Here is a 25,850-nt window from a genome sequence, read left to right on the forward strand (position 1 = left end):
CAGCCTAACTTCAGCTTTACCCCTTTCCTCCTGTTTTGTTTGGTTTTTTTTTTTTTTCTCTAGTTATAAAGAAGTAACTCATGGCAAAGTTACACTCTGCTCAACACTGAGTAGACCACTCTGCTGTTACACCAAAACATACACATGCACACAGATCATGCTGATACAGCTTTCAACACGTGCTGTGGGGAAATCATACTGCAGTTCTCCGCTGGGCAACAGGCATCAGTGGAATTTCACTGCCTAAAACCAGGCCCCTAACATCACTTTAGAAACCCTGGTTATCTGAGCTAGACCTGCTGCAGAGCTGGGCCTCTCCAGAAGGGGTGCTGAAGTCTAAGCAAGCTTGCCAATGAAACTACATAACTACGTTCAGGCAATCCCACCTGTGTAGACAAACACTATTCCACATAACTGCAGCCACAGCTCGGGAATTTGCCCAAATTTCTACACACAGCCCCAAATAAAAGTACCATGGAGAGAAGTAATTGAGCAAGAAAAGCGTAGAAACTGTCAGCCACATGTTGAATGTGAACATACATTTTTAAACTAGCTTTCTCCTTCCTTCTTGTATGAATGACTATGCAAAATTAATGCAAAATGCAAAAGCGTCATCATTGACTTACACTACCCTTTAAGAAGGTAGAGGAGACTTCAAAGGGGATAAAACAATGGAGAACTGGCACCTGTTTGACCACCAGGACAAATTCAAAATTAGACGACATTTGTCCGTCAGGAATATTTTAAGGAAAACTAAATTAATCATGCTGTGGCAGAAGGAAAACAATCAAATGTCTCATTACAAATGTCTTTCAGCTCTCCAGATTCTTTGGAGACTTGATGAGGATTTTGGCAAGTTATCCCAATTGAATTAAAAGCAAGAACAGAATAGAGCTCTGCCAACTCTCCATTACCTGTTTTCTCAGATTAGGGCTAGATGGCGCTGGTGGTTTTTGGGGATTTTGTGCCGGTGGTGTAATATAGATCTTCCATGTTGCTGTAGAACTGCAGGATTTCTCTGCTGCATAGCACCTCCACAGAGTCTATAATAAAACCCAAAACGAATAATCTCAGTGAATAAGCAGTCACTGTTGTCCTGCAGGTCAGGTAAATCAGATTTTGCTGCAAATCAAACTGACAGCAAAATCTTCAATCAATGTAAAATTGCTGCAAAGAGTTCTGACTGCAATCACTGTGCTATATCATGCAATACTATGCCTAATAAAATACAGTCTTCCCTGTATATAACTGTGGTGAGTGTAATTTGCACCAGGAAACATACACTCAGCACAGTGATCTTAAGTACACTCTTTGTAGCGTTCTCCCTAGGAGCTGGGATCTAACCCTGCCCACAGTAAAAAAAAAAAAACAAAACAAAACCAAACAACCCTCATAAAAGTGAATCCCCACAAGCATCACAGAATATTGCTGTTTCCCTTTTTCTGCAGTGTGTTACATTTTAGCATTTGTGCACCATGCTATTGCATTCTTTCTGTTATCATATAGAATGTTACACTGGGACATTTTTCTAAACTGAGGTGTGTGTATACATGTATATGTATATACATTCATCACCTCAGGATTTGGCAGATGCACAGGACCTAAGGGAATATAAAAAGGAAGTTAGGAATTAAAGATTATAACAAAGATTTTTTTAATTTTTCACCAAGTAGACTCGTTGTATCCAGTTAGTGTCATCATGCCTGTGAATATCAGGTTAGTAAAGCCTCCTATGCTCACTCGTAAGCAAGAGGACAGGCAATTACCTAATTCTCTCTAGTGACTGAAAGCAGTTAAACACAAGTTATAGATTTATAATGAAGTCTAGTAACTGTGATTCTCAGTACTTTAACTACTAGGCCACACTCCCTCTCCAACACTCTAAGCGTTTTACAGTTAGGGGCCTTACCTGAATTAGGGAAGCTGCAGCTGGGATTTGTCTGTTGAAATGCTTCTGACGTTGCTTCTGCTGTACTTTCAGTGCAAAACCAGACCCCAGAATACCCTAAATATAACCAAAATTTCTAGTCAGACTCCAATATGGCTTCACATGCCTAAACCAAATACCTAGCATATGAAATAAACAGACGTTTTATAAAAGACTTTCCCAGAAAAATAAAAGTTCTGAATTTTCAAGTGTCCACAGTGACAGAACTCTATTTATCCCAACAATAGAGCACATTGATATTGGCATCCTGTAACTTCAATAAAGAGCATGTGTTTATTGCTGTGATCTCCAGGTAACATTAGTCAGAGGCATTCAACAGAGGCAGTCACGTTCCAAAGACAACCCTACACAATGGTGGGAGAAGCCAATGCCAATTGTCACATGACTGATCTACAGCTATTCTTTGCGCTTGTTTTTAATGCCTTGCCAGAACCCACCCCCCACCCCGCCCTGAAGCCAGAACCGAGTTTGCTTTTCCAGGCAAATTGAGCAAAGAAGCCAAAGATATGCTTTATAATTTCAGCATATCTGTTAAAAATGATATTTACTGAAGAAATACATTGTCTTTTCTAATTGTTTTGATGTTGTTGTCTCTATTTTCCCCCCATTCATTTATTTGAAGATCCAAAAAGCCCAAAGGTGCTTTATAGTACCATGTAGGAAAGCAGACGCAGTTTCCTAGACCTCTGCTTCATGGCAGTGCTCCTCCCCTCACAGGACCCCAAACTGTTCTTATATAATCACAGATTAGCAGAAACGAAGGAAGTTTCACCTCTGGCACCTACATGCTGATAAAAGACCTCTCCTTACCTCACAGATTAGCTTCAGTTCTCTTAGTAGTGAAAATTACTCTTGCCTCCTTTCTAGGCCACATCGCTCTAAAATGACTGCAGTAAAGATATACAGCAGTTTCATTCGTGTGTGTCTGCACAGACACAGAAACATACACTTGAGGATATGTGTGTGCACATTCTGTAGCAATACCCAACCCTATTATTTCCTATCAAAGGCATCAATTTAAAATTGCCTAATTGTGAGCCCAAATCAGACAGATAATTTAATAAAGTGAACCAAGTTCCACTTACCGCTGGCAGAGCAAAGAAAGATATAGCAAACACTGAAAAACAGGAAGCTACTGTCTTCCCAATCCATGTCTGGGGAACTTTGTCTCCATAACCAATTGTTGTGACCGTTACCTAGGCCAGAAACAAACATGTGATTCACTGCAACGCAGTACCTTTTTTCCCCAAAAGCAGGAAAAAAGAAAGAAAGAAATAAAAAGTAGAGAAGTATCAGGAAGTACATATGGATCAACAGTGTTTGTATTTGTGTATAAGGAAACCACAGGAGTACACTAAACATCACTGCAGATTTATCCTGTTTTTGCATTCTTCAGCAGACGTTCACAACTGGCCACTGTTTTGGATGCAACAGTACTTTGGACGCGGGATGACTGTTCTCACAGTTTGTAGCTGGCTGCTTCCTCCCTCCCAAAACTGCAAGGATTGGCTCTGTGGGCTTGAAACCATAGGCTTGCAGTTCTTCTGCTTTTGCTTTTAAAATGCAGTGCCACAGGGTTGAGAAGAAAGCCTTGAAAGCACTGATTTGCACACAACCAATGCACAGGCATCTGCCAAACTCTGCAGTCAGGTGGAGACACTAGCTGTGGCAGGGTAAGCTACGCCCTGTACTGGAAGGAAGGAACAGGGATAGAACTAACACCATCCCAGCTGAATCTTCATAGCAAGAGGAGGAACACACCACCATTCCAGGACACGTTATCTCCCAAAGTAAATATGCCAGTAGACCAAGAGCTAAGTACAGCTGAGCCCCATGCTCAGCTTTCCGCCCCCCTCCCCCCCCCCCTCCCCCCCCAATACAGTTCTCTGCCACTCAAAATTGTGTTTAAGCCACAGGATGCATCATATTGCTGTACCTGGATCTGCTCATTGCTTATCAGGGTACAGCAAGGGCCAGGTACTCCCTAAGAAATGGGAAGCCCAGAGTCAAGAGAGACAATATAGCCAGCAGGGCAGTGACTCCCCAGTCAGGACCCAGTCCCACAGCACCCAAGCAAAACAGATGCAGAAAGAGCAGCCAGGTCCAACCAAGAGTCCAGATTATAATGCAATATCACAGCAATGAGGCAGGTCCAACATCAAGCCAGGAAGTCCACCCACAGGTCAGGGTTAGGATCAAGTCCAGTGGTCAGCATGTGGGTCCACAGGGATGAGGCAAAGCCAAGATATCAGCCCACGGGCTGAAGTCAGGATCGAGGGACTCCATAGCAAGACATAGCTGCAGTTGAGCTGAGACCACCTCTCCTCCAGCAGAGTGCTGAGCCCCTGTGGCTGCAGGCCAGAGATGATGCTGATCAGGGTCATTAGGCCAATTAGTGTCCTCAGGGCCATGACAACAGCCTCCCCTCTCAGCAAGGCACGGCCCCACACAGGCCTGTGATCAGTAAGGACTTACTGTACAGGGACTAAAACACTGTGGGGGTGTCAGGCCACCCCTGAAAAGCCACGGAGGCAAGGAGGGCCTGAGTGGGACAGAGGGTTTGGGCTGTTCCTGATGAGCCCCAGTAGACTGGAAGAGAACTCATTACGAGCCCAGTGGTCAGTAAAGGGTTGGTGCTGTGGGGGGATCAGAGTCCAGGTGAAGGCTGGTCCATCCGAAGGATTTGTAATGTAACAAGGGTGAGCTGCTCCCCAACAGAAGGTGATCCCAAGGAGGGATCCCAAGGCAAGCCCACAGCTTGCCAGACAGGGGCCCCACCACCCTGGGCCCAGCCCCACAGCAGGACAGACTCACAGACAGTGGCCATGTCCAACAAAGAGTCTAAATCATACAGCAATATCAAGGTGATGAGGTAAGTCTGGGGTTGAGTGTGGAAGTCAGCCCATAGGATGAGATCCACATCACCAGACCATGGCTGAGTTGGAGACCAAATCTCCTCCAGCACAGCTCAGGCAGGGAGTAAGTGTCCAGGGCTGAGCCTAAATAGAGGCTCTGGGCTGTGGGTCTTGGGGTGGCCCCAGGTGTGGCTGGTCAGGGACATTAAGGCTTTTTAGCTTACTCAGAGCCCTGACACTGCCGTAAATGGTATGAGAAAGATGACTTGTACCCCTGAGAAGTGGAAAGCTTCCAGTGAGGAAATGAAGGATTCTGTCACTAATATCAACCACTGGGGAGAGCTTTAAGTAGAAAAAATGTACTTCTATTTGGGAGCACCAGCCCTAAACCTAGTCCCACTCCCGTCGCTTTGCCTTGAATGGTAGCAGAAATACAGCCAAAACAGACTTAAAAGAATATATAAATTTACACTGACTACAAAAGAGGATGTGGAAATACTGCCTTTTATGGGAAAAGTTGCTGACAAATACTTAGATATTATGCAAAAATAGGCTTCTCAGAAGAAACTATCAGTAATAAAGGCATGGGAAGAATATATTTCTTCCTCCTCTCAGAGCAGTTCTACAGAGCGCTGGAAGATTTGCAGGGAAAAAATGACCAACTACTATCGAACTGAGTTTTTCAAGTTCAAAAAAATTTAGGCTTGTGTTTATTCATCATGAATTTCTCACTTGATGAAGTCAACTTTGTAGTATCTATATCCTCTAATGAATATTGTTATTTTGAACTGCAAACCGCTCTCAGCAGGAACTCTGTCTTGCCAGGTGTTTGTCCAGATTTAATGTGGCTTGCCTGTGAAGTGACTCAGGTGCTGTGTACTACCAGCAGTACAAACAGATGAGTTTGCCAGCCCCCAAAATTAAACCAGACCCCCCAAAATTCAACTTTGAAATGCAGTATGTGTTAGTGGGGAGTGGAGGAAGTTAAAGCAGTGTTTCTTTAACGGCACTTCAGCTCCTCAGTGCACCCAGATGACCCCTTAAAGTCTGGGATTTTTCCTTCCTTTTCCTCTCTTTTTTCTTATGAAAGGCTTCTTGTTTTTTTGTGGGTTGGTTTTTTTTTTTTTGAGTTCTCCAGCACTCAGGACTTAAAAACAAACTGCAGTAATGCTGAGCTGCCTTAGCATTACTATGGAAGACAGCATGAAAGCTGTAACCACAGAAAAGATGATTTTCCATCTCTATAGCAGGCATTTGGCTGGCAGATTCCTGCAGGTGCCTGAACATGTCTTAGAAAGTTTCTCTCTCTGGCTACTTTAAGAGGGTTGCTTCTTGGTAATCTAATCAGTGCACTGAAGTATGTGGAAAGGATTGTAAATAATGTAATTCTCTGGCTTTCTTAATCACAACCAGAATCTTTTTCTACTTGTATATCCAAAAGTTATTAGTTACCTGCTCAGAGAATGTTTAATAACTAGGCTTTGGAAAACAACACCTCCTTCATAACACAGATTCACTATGGCACATTCCAGCTGGTATGCACATGCTCTAACACGGGCTCTGAAAACATATATGTAGACTTCAAAAAAGGAAGAACTCTAATTTAGTAGAAGTCAACAGAGCTTCCCACATGCTTTAAGATAGGGAGGTGTCCTGAAGTTTGAAGAGTCAGAACTGCACACCTCAAAAAACATATTAAATATAAAGGGGTTCAAACTGGCATGGAAATTTGCTACTGGAAATTCTGAGCAATTGATCCCAAGTACCTCTGCCAGTTACCACCAATTTACTGGAGCAACTATTTAACTCAAGTTCAATGGTATAGAATAGTCCAGTTTGCAGCAAAACCAACAAGCACTACCAACACCAGGAGAAGAGCATGGAAGAGCCAACAGAAGAGAAGCCTCCTACATGCCCTTCTTCTTTCCCCAAGAAAAAATACCCAGAAAGGACAGAAAAACTACTGTGACATGGGTTGCAATTCTGGCAGACTGATGGTGCTGTTGGAAATGCTTTTGCATGTGTTCTAACATGCTATAACTTCTGAAAGTGGCTTCATATAAAATACCACAAGCCTTTGATATGTTTTTGCAGTTTAATCTGTATGCCTGCCAAATCTAGGTGAAACAACCTTGCGTTTAACTGGAGCGGGTGAATGTAGTTAGCATTTAATTCCAACTCTCATTCATTCTTTATTTTCCCTTTTCTTCATATTTAAGCCTTTCAGGTCATTTGTATCAAGTTCAGCAAGCTTGCACTTTCTACTCAAAGCAAAATGTTACCCATAATACACTCTGTGGTTTTTGTCAGACACATAAGACTTTCAAATACTTGCTACCAAGATTTTTTTCCTATGGTTCAGTTTTGAAAGGCAAAAGTGAAATCAAATTTCACTCCCTAGTTACTCCACATCTGTGTTTCTATGTTACAGAAGATTTGAAAAGAAAAAGAAACTGATTCACTTTGTCCTTTGTCACTGTTCCCAGCTGTGAACTGCACCTGCACCGTGACTCACTAATGCTGAGGAGGCCTAGACGTCTGAAAAGCTTAAACAACAATTTAAACAGTGTTCTTCATGTGCCTCACACAGCTAGAGAAAGACAAAGCTGATTTTATCTTGCTATTACACAAAACAAGTCAAGTTTTGGAAAACAACAACAAAACCCATTGAACACATCGCAAGGCATATGCATACACTTTGAAATACAGATTCCAATTCATCTATCTCAACAAGGTAAAGTAATGCACATTTTAAACTTATCTGTTGGTCTTCATAACAACTCCTTTTAAATTCCTTAAGTCCAAAATATTAACAAAATATGCTTGTATAAACACATCCTGACTTTTTTGACCTTAATTTTTTGCTCTTTACTCAAATCAAGGCTGTAGCTTCTAGCATTTGAAAATATTTTGTAATCCATATCTAAACACTCAATGCCACTCATAAAGCAAGCTCTGGATAACTAGAGCTAAAAAAATTAAAAGGAAGGAAAGGTAGAAAAAGTACCCTGGCTTCACATGGAAGCTTTATTACATGCAGGAATAACCCAAGCATGAATATACATGGGCAGAATTGGATGCAAAAAAACATAGCTAGTTCCCAAACTAATTGCTGAAAATCCTTTTTTGTTTTCCACTGTACCATGCCACCCTCAGTTTGATAAGGGGTTCTTCTTCCTTCCCATTCACGTCTGAATTTGGAAATTTCTGGCCTTTAGCAGCTACAGGCCTAGGAATCACTTTATGAAACAACAAAGACATTGTGCAGAGCAAACATCAATCACCATCCTTTAATGATTACATATTAAATTAAGACCTCCTTATCAATAAACTATATGCATTCCATTTCTTTCACTGGTATCATTCTAATTCACACGGTGCTACCAACATCTTTGGAACTTCATTATGCTAGAAAAATTTATGAGATATTTCTCATAGATTTAGCTGAACTCGTGCAAACTTTTATGGGAGCCCCTAACGCTGCTGAACTTCCCACAAGCAGCCCACTTTTAATTAGATGTACTTCACAGGCTATTCAGCTAGACCATTAGTAAAAACACAAATAGTAGCTGCGTTCCACTGCATTCAGTCATTTGAACACTGGTATTTGAGCTGAACTGCTCAAATAATAGCAGAATAAGTGAACCTGTGTACTGGTTTGTTTTCTTAAAGTAGACATGGGGTAACTTTCATAACGTGAATTACACCCTAATTGTTTTACTTTTGCTTTTAAAATATAGCACAGTCTGTGCCTCTGGGACTTTCATTCTTTTCCTCCACTATCTAGAGGTTATCTCATGTCTGTAACTGTGAGGTTTTATGTTCTGAAAATTTTATCACATGTCTACTGAGGACTTTAACAAGTGATTGTTGTATGGGCTAGTTCATGGTTTCGTTTCTTCCCAGCATATTAGATAATCAGGTCCATCTGACCATTTAGTGGATTTTTCTTTTTTACTAGATTCTTCTTGGTTTGTACTGTTTTGCATAGCCATAGGTGATACTCTGCAAATGAAATGAATACCTGACAACCTAATGAAAGGAATTTAATGTTTAAAAGACTTTTATACTGAACCACTTAAAAAGTGGTAACTCAGGCTACATGTGATATAATCTATATTTCTGTATACTTCATTGAAGTAGAGGCTTACGCAGCATCTAAGTTAAGCATTAGAAACATATATCTATTAGGAATTTTTTGTCTGCCTTCCCAGGCTTACTCACCAGTTTATTTGGATGCAGATAAAAAATTGGTTTATGGCCGAATAACTATATTGGCATTTTTCAAGTCTATCATCTAAGAACAAATCCAGTTTATTGTGTTCCAAATCAGTCTTGAAATATATCCTTCTCTCTCTGGAAGCTGGTGGCTCTGCATCTGTTCTAGTCCTCTCATTTTTCTCGGTCACTAACACTGATGTGATGGATCTCCTTGGGTATGTTATAATGAGACAGACAACTCATAAAATATATGAGGTTCTCTAGTGGGGAAAAGGGACCACAAGAGAAGAGGTGGTTCGTGCAACAGCTAATAAGGAAGGAAAGCATGAGTCACAGTGAGAAACATGATGGGAAGGGCCATATAAAGGGAGTGTAGAAACTATTTGGTCTCTTATTCTGTTCATAGCTATCTATTCCTTTTTCAACTGATTCTGGGCATGCACACAATAATTACCACAATGCTCTCAAAATCTCAGTTCTCTCTTAATGATATTTTTTAATTTATTTCACCAAAGATTTGCACTGACTCTGACTGATGATTGATATCCAAAGTAGTTGGTGAATCTGTGAAGCTTTGCCAGCTGCTTTTGATGGAGCTACTTTCCTTTACAGTGAATCATGGAATTATTAAAAAAAAACAGGAACCTGCATCAAGGTCTGCTTTATTACTGAGTGAGCTTTACACAAACAGATCCAAAAATATAGAGTCATTAACCCAGCTTCCACAAATAGAATATACTTGTAAAGTTATCCACCTTTTGCAGATAGCTAATTAGAGTTTAAAAGAAGTGGGATAGGGTTTTGGAGGGTATTTATATTCTTTTTGAAATGTCAATTTCAATGTGGACTTTCTGTATCTGTAAACATTCAATGTCCTTTGCTAAGGGCTTGCTATCATGCTTTCACGATAAATTTTAATACAAAAACAATTTAATTGTATTTATTATATTTTTTCTTGTTTTCTTTTTAAAATGTTGTCAAGCTTCCCTACAGAAATACATTCTGCAAAGAAAGAAATGCCATATTTTTTAAAAAGATTACAACTTCAACAGAAAATCTTGTGCGCTAAGTTGACACACACATTTTGTTGATAAAGACTTACCACACCCCACCAAAGGGCATCAGCGTAGCTGGAGAAACCTGTCTTTCCATCCTCATCAACTGCATCCTTCTCAGCAAGATAAACAAAATAGGATGAAAAAATTAATCCCAAAAATCCAATGTACAACGTGGTTATGAGTTCCTATTAAAAGAGAAAGCAAACAAGCACATAAGATTTACATCATATATAACTTATCATTGTAAAACATTGTAAATATCTGGAGTTTTTTTGCATCACAGTAGAAAAATTAATAAATTATATTTCAGGTATGAAATTTGCTTCCAGTAAAACAGGTAGTTCAGTGACTTGTTTTCTATTAATATCAGACTAAAGAATTCAAGAAGCCATCATTTATACAAGATCATTTGGACAGCTAAATGTAGGGTGGGACATCTCTCCTGTTTTATGTCTTGTGAATGGCAATCATTCCATTTAACTGTCCACTCAAAATACCAAATGTTAATATCTTTTAAAAATAGTAAAACAGCTTTAGAAATGGACTTTATGAACAGTATGCTAAAATAACAGTTAAGAAATAACAACCATGTCTTGTGATTATTACCATACCTAAGCACTGATCTTGTGTATCTGATATTTAGATTGCCTAAGCCTGAATAATGATGTCTTAACAGTTTCATGTTAAGATAAAATAAAATCTCAAGATAAAATATGTTAGGTAGGTACAACCTCTACTTCAGCCCTGAAAAACAAAGACTGTTTGAGGCTAGGCCAGTTTATTAGAAGGGACTTTTGTTAGGACATGATACGGTGCTTATGAATGTACCAGCTTCTTTATAGATTTTTGGATAGGAAAGTTGTATCAGAACTGATGTGACTTAGATACAGGATTGTTACAGCCTTCAGGAAAAATGCGCTTGCGTATTTAAACAAGCCAAAATGTGTGGTGTCACAGATGCAAAAATGTGTAAAGCTTATACAGGCAGCACTACATTGTAATCATCGAGATATTCACCTACCCCTTAGGAAAATCCAATACCTAGTTACAAGGGAAAATAGCTTATTTTAATTACTTAAAGTTTACAATGCTTCAATTGTTAACATATTCCTTTATTTTCTTTGCACATAGTTAGCCATCTTTATTATGAAACACTGTAGTACTATATCTTCATTGCCATCTTCCTTAAATTCTTGACAGAGTTATTTTTCTTTCCTTGGATCCAAACCAATATGTGAATGAAAATAGTCTGATAAGATAAATTTAAAATTAAAACCTGTCTAAGAAGGATTGCCTCTTCTTATAAAGTATGTCAGGTTTTCACAGATTTTCTGTAACACCCTACCCCCGTTTCTTAAACTGTTTGTGTGGGAAGGTTCAGGTTTTATCATTAAACTTTCTTCAGATTTTTTTTTCTTTCTTTCTTTTCATTTCCATATAAGAGCTTTCTGGGAAAATGTAGGTCTGGTAGCAAGTAATTGCATTGTGCAGCAGGAACTACATATGCTCTTCCTTCTGACACAAAACTGGGAGGAGCTGTTGACACTCTCAAGGGCAGAGAGGCCCTGCAGAGAGGTCTAGACAAATTAAAGAGCTGGGCAACCTCCAACCTAACAAGGGCAAGTGCCAGATTTTGCACCTAGGACATGGCAACCCTGGATGTACATACAGACTGGGGAACAAGAGGCTGGAGAGCAGCCCCATGGAGAGGGATCTGGGGGTTCTGGTTGATGGCAAGTTGAACATGAGACAACAGTGTGTCCTGGCAGCCAGGAGCACCAACCGTGTCCTGGGGTGCATCAAGCACTGTATTGCCAGCCGGTCGAGGGAGGTGATTGTCCCGCTCTACTCTGCACTGGTGCGGCCTCATCTTGAGCACTGTGTGCGGTTTTGGGCGCCACAGTACAAAAAGGATACAAAGCTACTAGAGAGTGTCCAGAGGAGATCCATGAAGATGGTGAAGGGTTTACAGGGGAAGCCATACAAGGAGCAGCTGAAGTCACTTGGTCTGTTCAGCCTGGAGAAGAGGAGACTGAGGGGAGACCTCATCGCGGTCCACAGCTTCCTCGTGTGGGAAGGAGGAGGGGCAGGTACTGATCTCTTCTCCCTGATGACCAATGACAGGACCCAAGGGAACGGCGGGAAGATATGCCAGGGGAGGTTTAGGTTGGACATTAGGAAAAGGTTCTTCACCCAAAGGGTAGTGGAGCACTGGAACAGGCTCCCCCAGGAGGCAGTCATGGTGCCAAGCCTGACAACATTCAAGAAGCATTTGGACAACTCCCTCAGACATACGGTGTGAATTTTGGGATTGTCCTATGCAGGGACAGGAGTTGGACTCGATGATCCTTGTGGGTCCCTTCCAACTCAGGACATTCTATGATTCTATGATTCTGCTATAGCACTAATTGAAATCTATGTTCAGCAAGTTTTGAAGCAATCCTGGCACAAAGCAAAGCAGGTTTTTTTCCTCTAATCATTTAATAATGACCTAAATAATGAATTTTGATATTATACAGTTTTGCCCATGGGCAAGTCTTTTAATCTAAGCCTTAACTTTTTGCAGGCCTGTTTGCTAAACAAGGCAGCTGAAAGAGGAAATAAAACTTGGGTTTTCAGTAGTTCAGATTTCTATGCTGGTCACGATTCTTTTCTCATCTTTTTCTCTAATGATAATGGTACACTGTAGATGTGACTTATTGCTCTGAAAAGTTCCTTGTGTTTACATTTATAGTTGACTATTTGCATTTCTCCAATTTTTCACAACTTTTTATTTTGCCTACACAATATTTTTCCAATGCAAGATGAAACTGTTTAACACCTGAGACTGTAAGTTCAGTGATCCATAGAAAACTACAACAGAAATGGAGATTAATTCTTCTTGTCTGCTTACAAAGAAAACTCTGCTTTCATCTCTAGTAGATTTGTGGCTTCCTTCCACATCAACAGAAATCTTCTAGTTACACTTGGCATGTTGCTTACATCTCAGATATTAATAGATTTCACATGTTATTGAGGAATGGCCATCACTGCTTTCTTTTAATTTTTTCTCAGAGGACAGAATTACAGAGTGGATGATAATTCGAATACTTCTATGTTAAGTGCTGGCTTTTTGAGAAGCAAGCAGAAAAATATGCTTTTCCAAAGTAATATGCCTAGTCTTATGAGATCCTTTCAAAGTGGTTGAAATATCAACAGAACTACTCTGCTTATTTCACCATTGGCACCTCACAGCTCCAGCCCTATTCATCTAAAGACTGAACTCTTTTTAAGTAAAGCCCAGATGAAAATGCAGTTGCCTTAGACTTATTCTAAATGTCACTCCATGTTACATATGTATAGAGAGACAGAATACTACATGCCTATATTTAATTAAGAACAATGGCAGCAATCTAATATATACTGCATTTAAGAGAGAGCACAGAAGGTTTTAAAATAACACGTGCTTCAAGAAATATGGATAGATTTGTGTCTATCAATGTCAAATAGTATTAATTGATACATGATCTCAAAGCAAAGAACATTTTGCAGAAATCAGGCCTTGAAACTTCACATTTATGTGATTTTCAATAGATAAGAGCTTAAGAATAAAGAGTGCTGCCTAATACAAATGACTGTTTTCAGCAAGGACTTTCAGATACATATATGCAAAGGAAACAGCAAGAAGAAAAAACAAATATGCACAAAGGTAAATTTGAATATTGAGAGACTTGAGTCAACACATTTTTTTAACTTAGAAAGATTTATATTTTCAGTTACAATAAGGACCGCACAGTATAAAATTTAACACTTAGGAAACATACAAGAAAACCCCAAATCCCCAACTCATCAGTAACTCCGTCCGCAAAGCAGTAGAAGACCTCACAGAGCAAGGTGAGGAATAAGTAAAACTAATTGAGAGGCTTACAAGCTGGAGCTGGATTGGCTAACTCAGGTTTTCAGTAAGCGGCATGATTTTTCCATGTCTTTCCATCACCACATGTGATATTGACTCATGTTTTGTTGCTTTTGGCGAGAAACGCTTGTATAAGCTCAACCTGCTGAAAATAGAAGAGCGTCCTAGCCAAATTAGGCCTGAGTGAGCTAATACAGCTATATGTAAAATTCCAAAACACATGGAAATCATTGGTGACAACTTTAGTAAGCTCTTCTAGGCCCACAAAGGTCCAAGTGCTTGTTTTTTTCACAGGTCACAAAGATATGAATTTATTTTCTCACATTGTTTAAGGGTTTAGAGTCCCATTTTTTCTGAAAGAGTACCAAGCTCGACAAATAAATGAGGACCTTGTACTCTGCCTGTAAAGAAAAAGCAGCTGAGGTGTTTTTGTTTTGTTTTATTTTTAAACAAAAACTTCTTTAAGAGACTGGACAGGAATAAAGGTTCCATTTTCCCTTCCATTTGGTACCATGGTAGGGTTTCAGCTACACTTGTCCAATGTCAATATAGAACTGTGTGTTTGATTTTTTTATTATTAATGTGTTAGTGGGTGATCTGCTTTGACAAGTACTACAGATCTGTAGAGTTTTATATATCATCATAATCACTTCTTTGGATTAGCAGAACTTCAGGTGCGTTTATTCATAAATTCACTTCTCCAAGGGTATTTTTTTTCCTTTTAAATCATTGAACTTATTTATGTTTGTGACATTTAAGACTTAAGTGTTATATTTTGGAGATAGTATTTCCAGATTCTTGACTAAAACTCTGAACACCCACAGGAAAAAATTCTCTCAAACACCTCTGTCAGGAAGGTTAGCAAATGTTGAGAAAGTGTATTTGGCTATCAGCTCTGCCCTAGCTAGATATCCAGGCAATGCGACCATAATAAATGAAGACCACACAGACTTGGAGCATTAAAAGTCATCCTGTTGGGCAGGATGAAAGTAGGCTTTATACTAGAGCACTTCAGTGTGCATCAATGCTGCACAGCCATCGTGACATAAAATTTCCTACAGTACTGGGGAAAAAAAATAAAGGGAAGAAAAGTAACTTTTAGTATTAAATTAATCTTTTGGATTAAGTACCTCTCATTCTCTGCCCCAGAACAAGAGTTTTCTAAATAACAAACGAAACAATGTCTGTGTAGAAATCTATAACTATTTGTCAATATCTGGAGAACAAACCTACACTCATAAAGAGTAGGTTAAAGAACCACCCTTACAAGTTTGATGTAAAGATTCACAGCACAGTATTAGCCCTCCACAGTATGGTATGATACACAAGATTTAAAGGCTAATGATAAAAGATTATTATTATGTTCATAAAGCTAAGTCAGCTTTTCATCAAGAGATTCCATGAAGCCCCAAAAAGAAGCCTTCAGCTAGAAATTTTTAGAAGTCAGCGCTAAAACATTTAAGCTTTTCCTGCTTAATGAACTTTTATACAGAATAACTGTTTCAAAGCTTTAACGGACATATAACTATTTACAGCCAAGTTTACCTCTTTGACTACACCCTTGAAAAACTAACTTTTCTGGCATATTATCATAACATAGTTAGTATTTTTATTTATAGAATGAATTAGAAAACTCCTTATTCAGGCAGAGAAAACAGAATGATTTAAATAATTGACTTGTTCTATCAAGGCTTTTCCACTAGTATTTTTTTTCCACAGAACAACCAAGCTAGGAACACATCTTCTGTGAAGACAGTGGACAGTATTTGCAATATGAAAGGCAGCCCACATAACTGCATTTAATAAATTATATTGAAATATGACATCAGAGTGTACAACAGTTAATTTCCAAAACAATACCGATGCTGATACCCTGTTAGCCATTGACCTGAAGTAAAGAATCATGTTTCCATTTTAAAAGCAGAAAGGAACACGATGGACTTTAAAAGTATTTTTCGTCTTCCAACAGTAACTGTTCTTTTAAAGCAGACTACGATTTGAAGTCCATGAAAAGAATATATGAAAGTAAATAAAATGCTGGGGATCTTTAAATATCTAGTACCTGACGATGCAGGAAAACAACTGATCCTAATAGTCGCCAGGTGCCACCCTGTCGATCTACATGAAGCATGCGAAGTATCTGGAGAAACCGGATCCCCCTGTAAGAAAAACAGGACATTAAATAAAACGAATGATTGAGAACAATACTGCTCTATCTATATACATAGTTGGCTATGTTCACTAACATACTGCCATATTACAGAACTGTGATAACATTGCCCCTGGCTAGAGCTGCATCTTAGATTTGAGGCATCTCAGTAGACAGTATGTTTAGATCACATTTCATTATATTCAAATATATTCAGAAATATTAACTAGGACAACAATTGGTTAAAAGAAAAAAACCCTTCTAAAATATATGCTTTCAAACTCAGAGGAAACTTGCATATTTTACCTGATTATAATTCTCAAATGCTTCCTTTCCAAGCAAAACCAGTGCTTCAAGCTTTGCTAACATAAATATGAGCAAACTTTTTTCTGTATTTGCCAAAAGCAGAAGTGAATCAAACATTACTGAAGTCCTTTTTGTGTAAGTTACAGAAATCATCTAACTGGAAATAGATACAGTCCTATGTGATTTTAGGACAATAACTGAATCATAAACTCCAAATATTTTCAACTAAAGAAAAATAATTATCCATATGGTTCTTCAGCAGAATTTTATTCAATGGAAATATTTCATTCTAATCACCCTTTTGACAATGAACTTTGTTTGCCTACACTCATCTTACTATCTTATCACTGAAACAAAACACTGAAGAGCAGGAAAGGATGAATGTTGAATTCATCCATCTGACAATTTTTCACTAGAAGTATTTTTAGCTATTTTTAGATATACTTAAAATTTTGTCATTGTTGTTGGGTTTGTTTTTTAATCAAAAAACTGGCTGATAGCCAAAACCACCTGGGTTCACATATAAACACACAGCGGGTCTTTTCATTGAAGTCCTTCCTACACTTCTAGTTAAATTAAACAAAATCTCTGGAATTTTCACATTCATCCTCCTCTTCTCCTATACGAGCTGATAAATCACATTCACACTACCTGCATGAGTCTTTATCATCATGTAAGGATTAATGTTCTATGGTAATAGTTACCTTAAAAATATTTTATACATGTAGTTCCCTCCAGTGTTTGTCTACACAGCTAGACAGTTTAGACAGTACGGTACATTCTCACTTCCCAGTGATTAGACTGCATTGGAAACCAGAGGCTTGTAGCAGAACATGCAGCACATCTTGCAAGTTAATTTAGAAGGAGTGGGAAGTACACCTACTCCGCTTATCATTCCTTTCTGTTATTTATCCACTTTATTTCCCAAAACAAGATTGCAGTACTTGATGCAAGCTGAACAAACACTGTGGACATCAAATGTTTCTGGTTTATGTATGGTATGAGTTACTTGTGCCAAACAAATCCACCAAAGCATAATTACTCTTTAAACAAAGTAATTACTCGTACTGAAAAAGTACCGAGTTAGGAGCTGTCTGGATTACTTCTTAAATAAACTGATGTTCTGTCATACTCTTTTGTCTCAGAAAGAGAGCCGTTTGATGTTTTATATAGAACATAATGTTTCTTCAGTTTTTTTCCTTTTGGCTTCAGCATTCCAACCATTCTTCATTTGCCTTGTTTCTGCACTCTTGTTTCCCAACCAGTGACCAAGCACAATAACACGCAGTCTTCCACTGTCCAGTGTTTCAATATAAGAACTTTTCCTATATTAGGAAAATACCATATACAGCTAATTTGGAAATTGGAACATTAGATATACATCTAATATAGCTCTGTGGTTGTGAAGAGCTACAGTCACTAGAAGAACATACCTTATTGCAGAGGTGGCAAACACCTGTCCATTAGATCCTATGCTCAGAACAATAATTGAGGCTACTACCACAATTAGATCTGTTGTTAAAAAAAAAAAGAAAGAATGTATTAAATGTTAGCTCTCAGCACTGAAACACACGAGAAATACAGACTGAGGAAAGCACTTTAGAAAAAGAAATAAAGTTAGCTGAAATTTGGTGGGCAGTAAGTTAATGTAATAGTTTCACATCAAAAAACCAATTACTACAGTTTCTTCCATGATGAATTTAATAATGGAAATTTTAAAGATCCTGACAGATCAGACAACAAAGGCACAGGCCTATGTACACCCTAGAAATGAATCCACATTTTGGCTCAAGGCTCTTGATTTAAGAGGTAAAGTAAGGGTTTGATTTGATCAATAATGAAATGCATAAACTCAAGTATCAGATGCATATACACACACACATACACTCAGTTTAAAAACTGTATAAAAGCTGTAAAGCCAAGCTTTCAAAGTTTAGGGTACTGTCACAACAAGGATTGCCTACAAAGAATCAGAGCTGTTGGTTTACTTTGCGATACAGCCTTTAATTGTATGAAAAAATAGTTGTTTCCAGAGTTACATTTTTTTTCCACAACTCCGCAGTTTACACAGTTCCAGCATTATACAACACAAATGATTGGTTCTGTCGACAGTGCCAGCATCCCTTATCTTCTTTTATCCTAGTTCAGTGAACAGGTCTATTGCTTTTAATTATTGAACCCTACTCTAACATTATTCTGAGAAGACATTTTTCTAATTTCCTCATGGGCATTTCTGTGGTAATCCTCTTCGCAGCATCTAAAGGCTTCACTTTCAAATTCTAACCAGAAAATAAAGGATAGTATTATAAATGGGTAGCAAATATAGACAGAATGAGGAAAAGTTTTGGTAATTTTTCCTTGCCAGTTTTAAACAGGCAGTACTTTATTCTTCAGAGCACTTAACGTTATATAGCACTTCAAAAAAAACAGTGCCTGCTGACTTCACTTGCAGCTGTGAGAGCTCAGAACCTCTGTAACCTGACTTCAAAGTCTTCATTTGGACATCCAGAAAATGAGGCACACTTGTGAAAACTGATTTAAATGACTGCCACAGAGTTTCCATGTGATGCCTAGGCAAGATGCAGGATAGAATCCAACTTCAGAGGCAACAATAGTTGCCTTGAACAAGGGTAACTTTTTTCCTCTCTTTTAAACATTCTTCTGCCTCATTCACAACTGCGTAGTTGCTGCAACAAATATTGCAGCAGTTCTACAACCAACAGTATCCTTCACTCTCTGACTTGGATTAATTTCCAGTATCAGTCTGATTTTTGCTATAAAAGCAGGATTCCTCCCCAAGGGATAGCACTCAATCAGTTTAAAGACTGTACTACAGTAATTGTACATTTATGAAAATGAAAATAAATACAGGGAGGGATAAGTTAAGGCTACAGACAGTCCATTGTGGGATAATCTTAACTTTTGAGTACCTGACCTTCCAAATTTTTTATGCTGTTCCTTTATCATGTATGTGTGCAAACATATATTTGTAAACACTCAGAATTTAGGGAGGGTTTTCTTCCCATCACATCGTAATACAGATCTTTGCCCTTAAGCAAATGATGAACCCAATGTCTTTACCTAATTATCAGGCATATACATATCCATCTGATGACCACCACTGAAGGAGGAAAAGATTGATACTTAGGAAATGAGTTTCAATCAGGTAGTGACAGTAACATAGATTTTTTGATTTGTACTTTCCACTTTTCTGACAGTGTGTTCTACATGGTAGAAATCATTCCCCCCCTCACCCCAAACCTGTTCTTCTATCTCTGCTTCTTTGTTCCTAGTTTTCATGCCAGTTTCCAATCTGTAGGCTTCTCATACTAATCCCAGTTTACTGGTTCAAACAGTCCTATTTTACACTCTAGGTCTTCAGCATATCCTTCTGCCCTTACACTGCCACCTTTCAATCCCACGTATTTTCAGTCCCTCCTTTTTTTCCTTCAAGCTCCTCTTGCTTATCAGTCTCTTTATACATCCTTCTCCCAGATCCTTACATCAGCATCCGTCCTTCTGTCATTTCACTGATCCTGTATGTCCCAGTCCATTCCTTCTACCTCGCCACTTCACCTCAGCATTCAAGCCTGGTATTTTTCCCTTTCCATGTGCTCTGGGCAGTTTCAGGAAGAGCACTATAAAAACAAATTCAACAGATTTTCCACTTCCAGCTCCCACACTGCTGCTCAGAGAAACCTGAAATTGGAATTGTGCAGGCTTACTGCAGATTGAATCTTTGAAGAATATAAGAACATTCTCTAGCAGGGCCTTTTAAGCATAAAAAAGCTACCAATTTTTCAGAGGCTTGATAGTCAGCTTGGAGTTGATCTTCAGTGACAACCTATAAGCTATTTTCTCATTAAGTTTCAAGTATCTGCTTCAAAGTGTGGAAGTGCTAGTGCTTCTCCACAAGAAATCGCCAGAATTGCCTTTTTCAGGAACAGCTTAAATATTTTTCATGAAATGTCTCCACAAGACTCAGACTGAAGCAGACACTCGGCATGGAAAATATCAGGATAAAGAGCCAACATTTGTTTAAATAACTTTTTCAACTCTAACAAGCATTAGTATTTAGATTAGCATTACATTAGTATTTATGTTAGTTTTTAAAAAAGAAAGTGTGCAGAAGCCTTGGTAATTTTAAAAATTGAATTCTAGTAATTTATAAACAGTGATATGTGGATATCCGTCTCAAACATTCTACCTACTTACATGTTTGCAAACATGTCTCTACATAGGCATGAGGTGTAGAGAGACAAAAATGACATAGCTTCTTCTATATAATATGTACACTATGTATGTAGATGACAGACCTACATAAATCACATTCCCTGCAATTTAGCATGTGTAGTACACAGCTTTGAAACCTCGTCCACTGCTAGTCCACTGTCCCCGTGGCTTACTCTTATGTTCCGAATCCTTGAGAAATTCCAAACAGCTGCCATTTTTATCTAAAAAATCAGCTTGCCAGTGAAATATTACTTAGTTATGCATAAACTTCAGCCCAGCACATAGCAACACCTATAATGCAGCTTACCCAAGTACTGTTTTGAGCAAATTGCTGACTTGTTTTTAATGTTCTCACAAGTTTACTGTCTAGTATGCAATTCTTGGCTTTTTGATTAAAAGCAATTCATCCTTTTTAAATTTAAAACAGTAAAATTATTTGAATTTGTATTTTAATTTTTAGTTGCCATAGTATTTTACAGAATGTAAATAGCCCTCAGCTTGCAGGTGTGTTCTTAGTAGTCTGGAGATAACATGATGTCCATAAGGACTTAAATTAATCAGATTATATGCACATATTTGAATTTGATTTACATCACATTCTTTTTTGTTGAACTTTCATGTTCTATCAGCATGTCATAAATAAGGTTTATACAAGGTAACTGGACCTTTACATACCAGGTGCTGATGCTTTTTCAGAGCTGTATACATAACCAATTAAAGATGCTCATAAATAAAGTTCTATTGTCCTTTACTTAAGGATAATATGAGATGGACACATATATGTGGAGTCAGGTCTTTACACCAGTTATTTATATCTCCCTTATGTCTTTCAAACTGCATGCTGTCAAAACCCGGAGAAACAAAAGTTAATTCATAAATTGGTTCTTTGCGACATTTTCTGCAATAACAACAAAAGGATAAAAGAGGTTGTGAAAGGATGTTCTCTTGATTTTGCCTGTGCTTGGTACCTGCCTTTCATAAAACCCTAATTAGGTTGGGATTTTCAAAAGCATTTAGCTCCTAACCTAACCCTATTGAAACAGTAAGTAATGGAAGTGTTAAATCAATATTTAGGAAAGGTATCACTATTACTGCTGCCATAGTACATGAGCAGTACGCACTCTTTAAACATGCTCTTGCTATGAACTAGAGGATGAAGAAGCATGGAGAGACAAAGTGATTTTTCTAGGGATTCTTGGTATGCTGGGAATGATTTCAATCTATGTCTCCTGACAGGTTCTATAATTAAAGAGTTGTCTTTTCTCGCTTACATGTAATCACCTATGATCTGTCTGCAAAGAGGAGAAAAATTAAGCTAACTTTAGAAAATCTACCTAAGAAATAAAAGATTTTGATTTACAAGGTAGAGAAGTTGCATCATTTTCCATTTTAGATAAAATTTTAAAGACCAGTCAAGAAACAGTGTGTCCTATCTTAACATTTTCCTTCCCCAGTTATAGAAGTTGCGTATTAACATACTATTTTATGCAGCATGGAATGCAATAGTATTAAACAAGTTTATAAAAGAAAGTAAAAATTAGGCTTGACTACTAAACCTCTTTCTTGTAATAAGCACCAAAAAAATTTCTATTAACAACTAGAGAGGTGAAAAAAGGAAAGAGAATGGGAGAAATCAAAGAAGTTCAAAATTGCTACGCAAGTTGAACTTTCTAAGAATTAATCCAAATTTTAGTGTCGACAAAAACCCATAAAAGAAATCTCTCTGATCAAAGACATTTCAATGATATTTTCTGACTTTGAAATAAAGACTTTTTTATTAATGCAAATGTAAAATGAATACCTTATTTTTTACATTCTGGTCTAATCCTTTAACTTCTTTTTCTAGTGTTTGTATTTTATTCTTGTTGATGTGAAAATGATGAGTCAGTATGATTCTATCATTCACAGCAAATGTATTTTCCAGGTTCAGCTATTTGGACTAGTGTAGACACAGTTCCATCTGCATTTCATATGTAAAACAGATCTTGACTTTAAATGTATTGTATTCTTAAGGGAATTTTAAATGTAAAAACAGTACTGATACCTTTGAATACACAATCAGCTGCAGTCATTCTTAGCTTTTCTTAACAAAAACCACTGTATCTTCTCCAAGGGCTATGCAAACATCAATGTTTACTGTGGTAGACGCACAATACCAGTATACAGAACTGATTGAATGATTTCAACCAAGTTGAAATCACAGTTTAATGGGACTGCCACATTTTCTCCTACACCTGTGTACTCTAATATACCTACCTAAGAAGCATTTCTTAATTGAAAGAGAAGTCAAGAACATGACTAGGAGAAAAAAAATTACCTATAGGCTTCATGGTTAAATCATGAAACTATATCAGCTCTAGAAGCAGCTGAAGAATTTGTTTTTATGTAATGAAACACTTCTTTTTCAATAACCTAAAACTGAGTACAGTCTCGTCACGTTATTCACTACCCACATCTAGATGTATAATAGAATATGTATAATAGAATATGTTGTTTCCTGAGGTTTTGCATCAAGTTTCATACAGTCACAGATGCTTAAGGAAACAGCAGCTCATTCTCTTCCCTTTTCACCTCTGCCACCTTGCTTTATTAAAATTTAATGAGTTTATGTTTGAGTAATGCAAAATTCACAGCTCTACTGGAGTCTATATAAAATCACAGGCTTAAAACAGAAACACTGATTTTATAGTCTACTACAATTTTGTCCGAACATCACCTTTTATCAATCCCTCACTGTTCCACAGGTTCTATTTGTCATCTCTCCCCCTAAACTCTCTCCTGCTCCAGAGATACTACTGACAATAGTCCCTCAAACCATCTAAAACTGCTTTAGTACTACCAGGAGAATTTTTCCTGAGTTATACTTTGCATATTTCCATGGTTTTCCCAATTTATACTCACCTTTGTGTTTGCTTTCTATAGCAGACCTAAGGAAGGATTTTGTGTTCAAAATCTTGTCAATTTTCTCCAATTACACAAGTAGATTTAGTAAAGATTTCTTCACTTTACAATTTGCCTTTCTTAAGCTGATCCAAAAGAAGAAATAATTGCATAGGTTCACAAAGCAGATAAATGCTTGAGTGATAGACATAGCTCAGAATTGCAACATAGCCTCTGCAGTAGTTGACATCTTTACTTTAAAATGGATGATAATAAAAAAAGTTTAAATCTTACCGATAATTGATATTGGCTTTCTGGCAAACCGTATTCTTCCCTGGAAGCCAACATACTTACTCCTGCAGCCTGCAGACCACAATCGTACCACATATTCAGCACCAAAAAACACAACCAGAACTATTTCCTATCAGAATTAAAAAGGACAGAATATCAGTTTTTTTCATTAAAAGACAGACTACAGTTTGCACATCTAATTTATTCCTATGACTAATACAAATTAGCTTGTTGAGGTGAAAGATGCAATAAAAAGGATTGTGCCTAATATGTTCACTTTTTATATGCATATGCCAGCCAGTACATAAAAGGGATATATAATCTGTTCCTGAATGTGCCTTGCATGAATAAAAGGATGGTTTAAGCTCCATTCCATCAGTATATCATAGGGAAAAATGCAGTATTCTTCTTCTTTTGTTTCTTTCCAAAACTTAAAATTTTTAAAGATAAGGAATGGAGGGAGGCTACATATCATTCCTAAAACTAACAAGTATATGAAACATTTCTAGATCATGAAACAGAATTTATAAACATAGAACTAGAAAGTGTAATATCAACTTTTGTATATTCGAAATAGAATCGTAGAATCACAGAATATCTCAGGTTGAAAGGGACCCATAGGGATCATCAAGTCCAACTCGCTACTCCTCGCAGGACTACCTAAAACTAAATGATATGACTAAGAGCATTGTCCAGACGTTCCTTGAACTCTGCCAGGCTTGGTGCTCCCTGAGGAGCCTGTTCCACTGACCAACCACCCTCTCTGTGAAGAACCTTTTCCTAATGTCCAATCTGAACTTCCCCTGACAGAGCTTCATTCCATTTCCTTGTGTCCTATCACTGCTCACCAGAGAGAGGAGATCAGCACCTCCCCCTCCGTTGGCCCTCTTGAGGAAGTTGTGGACTGCGATGAGGTCACCCCTCAACCTTCTCTTCTCCAAGCTGAACAAACCAAATGACCTCAGCTGCTCCTCGTAAATCTTGCCCTCAAGGCCTTTCACCATCTTGGTCACCCTCCTCTGGACACACTCCAATACTATGACGTCCTTCTTATACAGAGGCATCCTAAATTGCTCGAGGTGGGGCCACACCAGTGCAGTGTAGAGTGGGACAATCACCTCCCTTGATTGGCTAGCTATGCTGTGCTTGATGCACCCCAGGACATGGTTGGCCCTTTTGGCTACCAGGGCACACTGTTGACTCACATTCAACTTGTCATCAACCCAAGCCCCCAGATCTCTTTCCATGGGGCTGCTTTCCAGCCTCTTGTCCCCCAGTTTGTATGTATAACCAGGATTGCCTTGTCCCAGGTGGAGCATCCAGCACTTGCTCTTGTTAAATTTTATATGGTTGGTGATTGCCCAGCTCTAGAGTCTATCCAGATCTCTCTGTAATGCCTCTCTACCCTTGAGGGAGTCCATGGTTCCTTCTAGTTTAGTATCGTTGGCAAACTTATTTAATGTACATTCGATTCCTGCGTCCATATCATCTATAAAAATATTAAAGAGCACTGGCCCTAAAATTGAGCCCCGGGGAACCCCACTGGTGACGGACACCCAGCCCAATGTAACCTCATTTACTATAACTCTTTGAGCCTGTCCCATCAGCCAATTGCTCACCCAATGTATTATGGACTTGTCTAGCTGTGTGCTGGACAGTTTATCCAGAAGGATACTGTGAGAGATGATAGTATCAAAAGCTTTGCTAAAATCCAAAACCAACACATCTACTGACTTCCCTTAGTCAACTATAGGTGACCTTGTCAGAAACAGAAATTAGGTTGGTTAAGCAGGACTTTCACCTCATGAACCCATGCTGGCTATGACCAATGACTGCATTGTCTCTCAAGTGTTTTTTGGTAACTCCCAGAATAACCTTCTCCATAATTTTACCAGGCACTGAAGTGAGACTGACAGGCTGACAGGCCTGTAATTAAGAGCATCTTCCTTCTTACCCTTCTTGAAAACTGGGACATTTGCCATCTTCCAGTTGACTGGGACCTCTCCAGACTCCC

At 38.3% G+C, this 25,850-nt stretch overlaps 1 protein-coding gene across 3 annotated transcripts in view; it reads right to left on the reverse strand.

Annotated features, from left to right (window-relative positions):
* LOC104012517 (potassium voltage-gated channel subfamily KQT member 1) overlaps positions 1-25,850 on the reverse strand; it is a 514,732-nt gene that overhangs the window by 440,628 nt on the left and 48,254 nt on the right. For all 3 annotated transcript variants that reach the window (XM_087765111.1, XM_087765113.1, XM_087765112.1), the window contains exons 4-10: positions 23,840-23,966; positions 17,866-17,944; positions 16,040-16,136; positions 10,127-10,267; positions 3,034-3,144; positions 1,910-2,005; positions 915-1,043 (exon numbers count right to left, since the gene is read on the reverse strand). In XM_087765111.1, coding sequence (XP_087621237.1) covers positions 915-1,043; positions 1,910-2,005; positions 3,034-3,144; positions 10,127-10,267; positions 16,040-16,136; positions 17,866-17,944; positions 23,840-23,966 — 780 coding nt within the window. The remainder of the gene's footprint in view (positions 1-914; positions 1,044-1,909; positions 2,006-3,033; positions 3,145-10,126; positions 10,268-16,039; positions 16,137-17,865; positions 17,945-23,839; positions 23,967-25,850) is intronic.

The sequence above is a fragment of the Nipponia nippon genome, unplaced genomic scaffold (genome assembly GCF_047370975.1).
Source record: "Nipponia nippon isolate SJK-2023a ecotype South Korea unplaced genomic scaffold, ASM4737097v1 scaffold_3, whole genome shotgun sequence".
NCBI lineage: Eukaryota > Metazoa > Chordata > Aves > Pelecaniformes > Threskiornithidae > Nipponia > Nipponia nippon.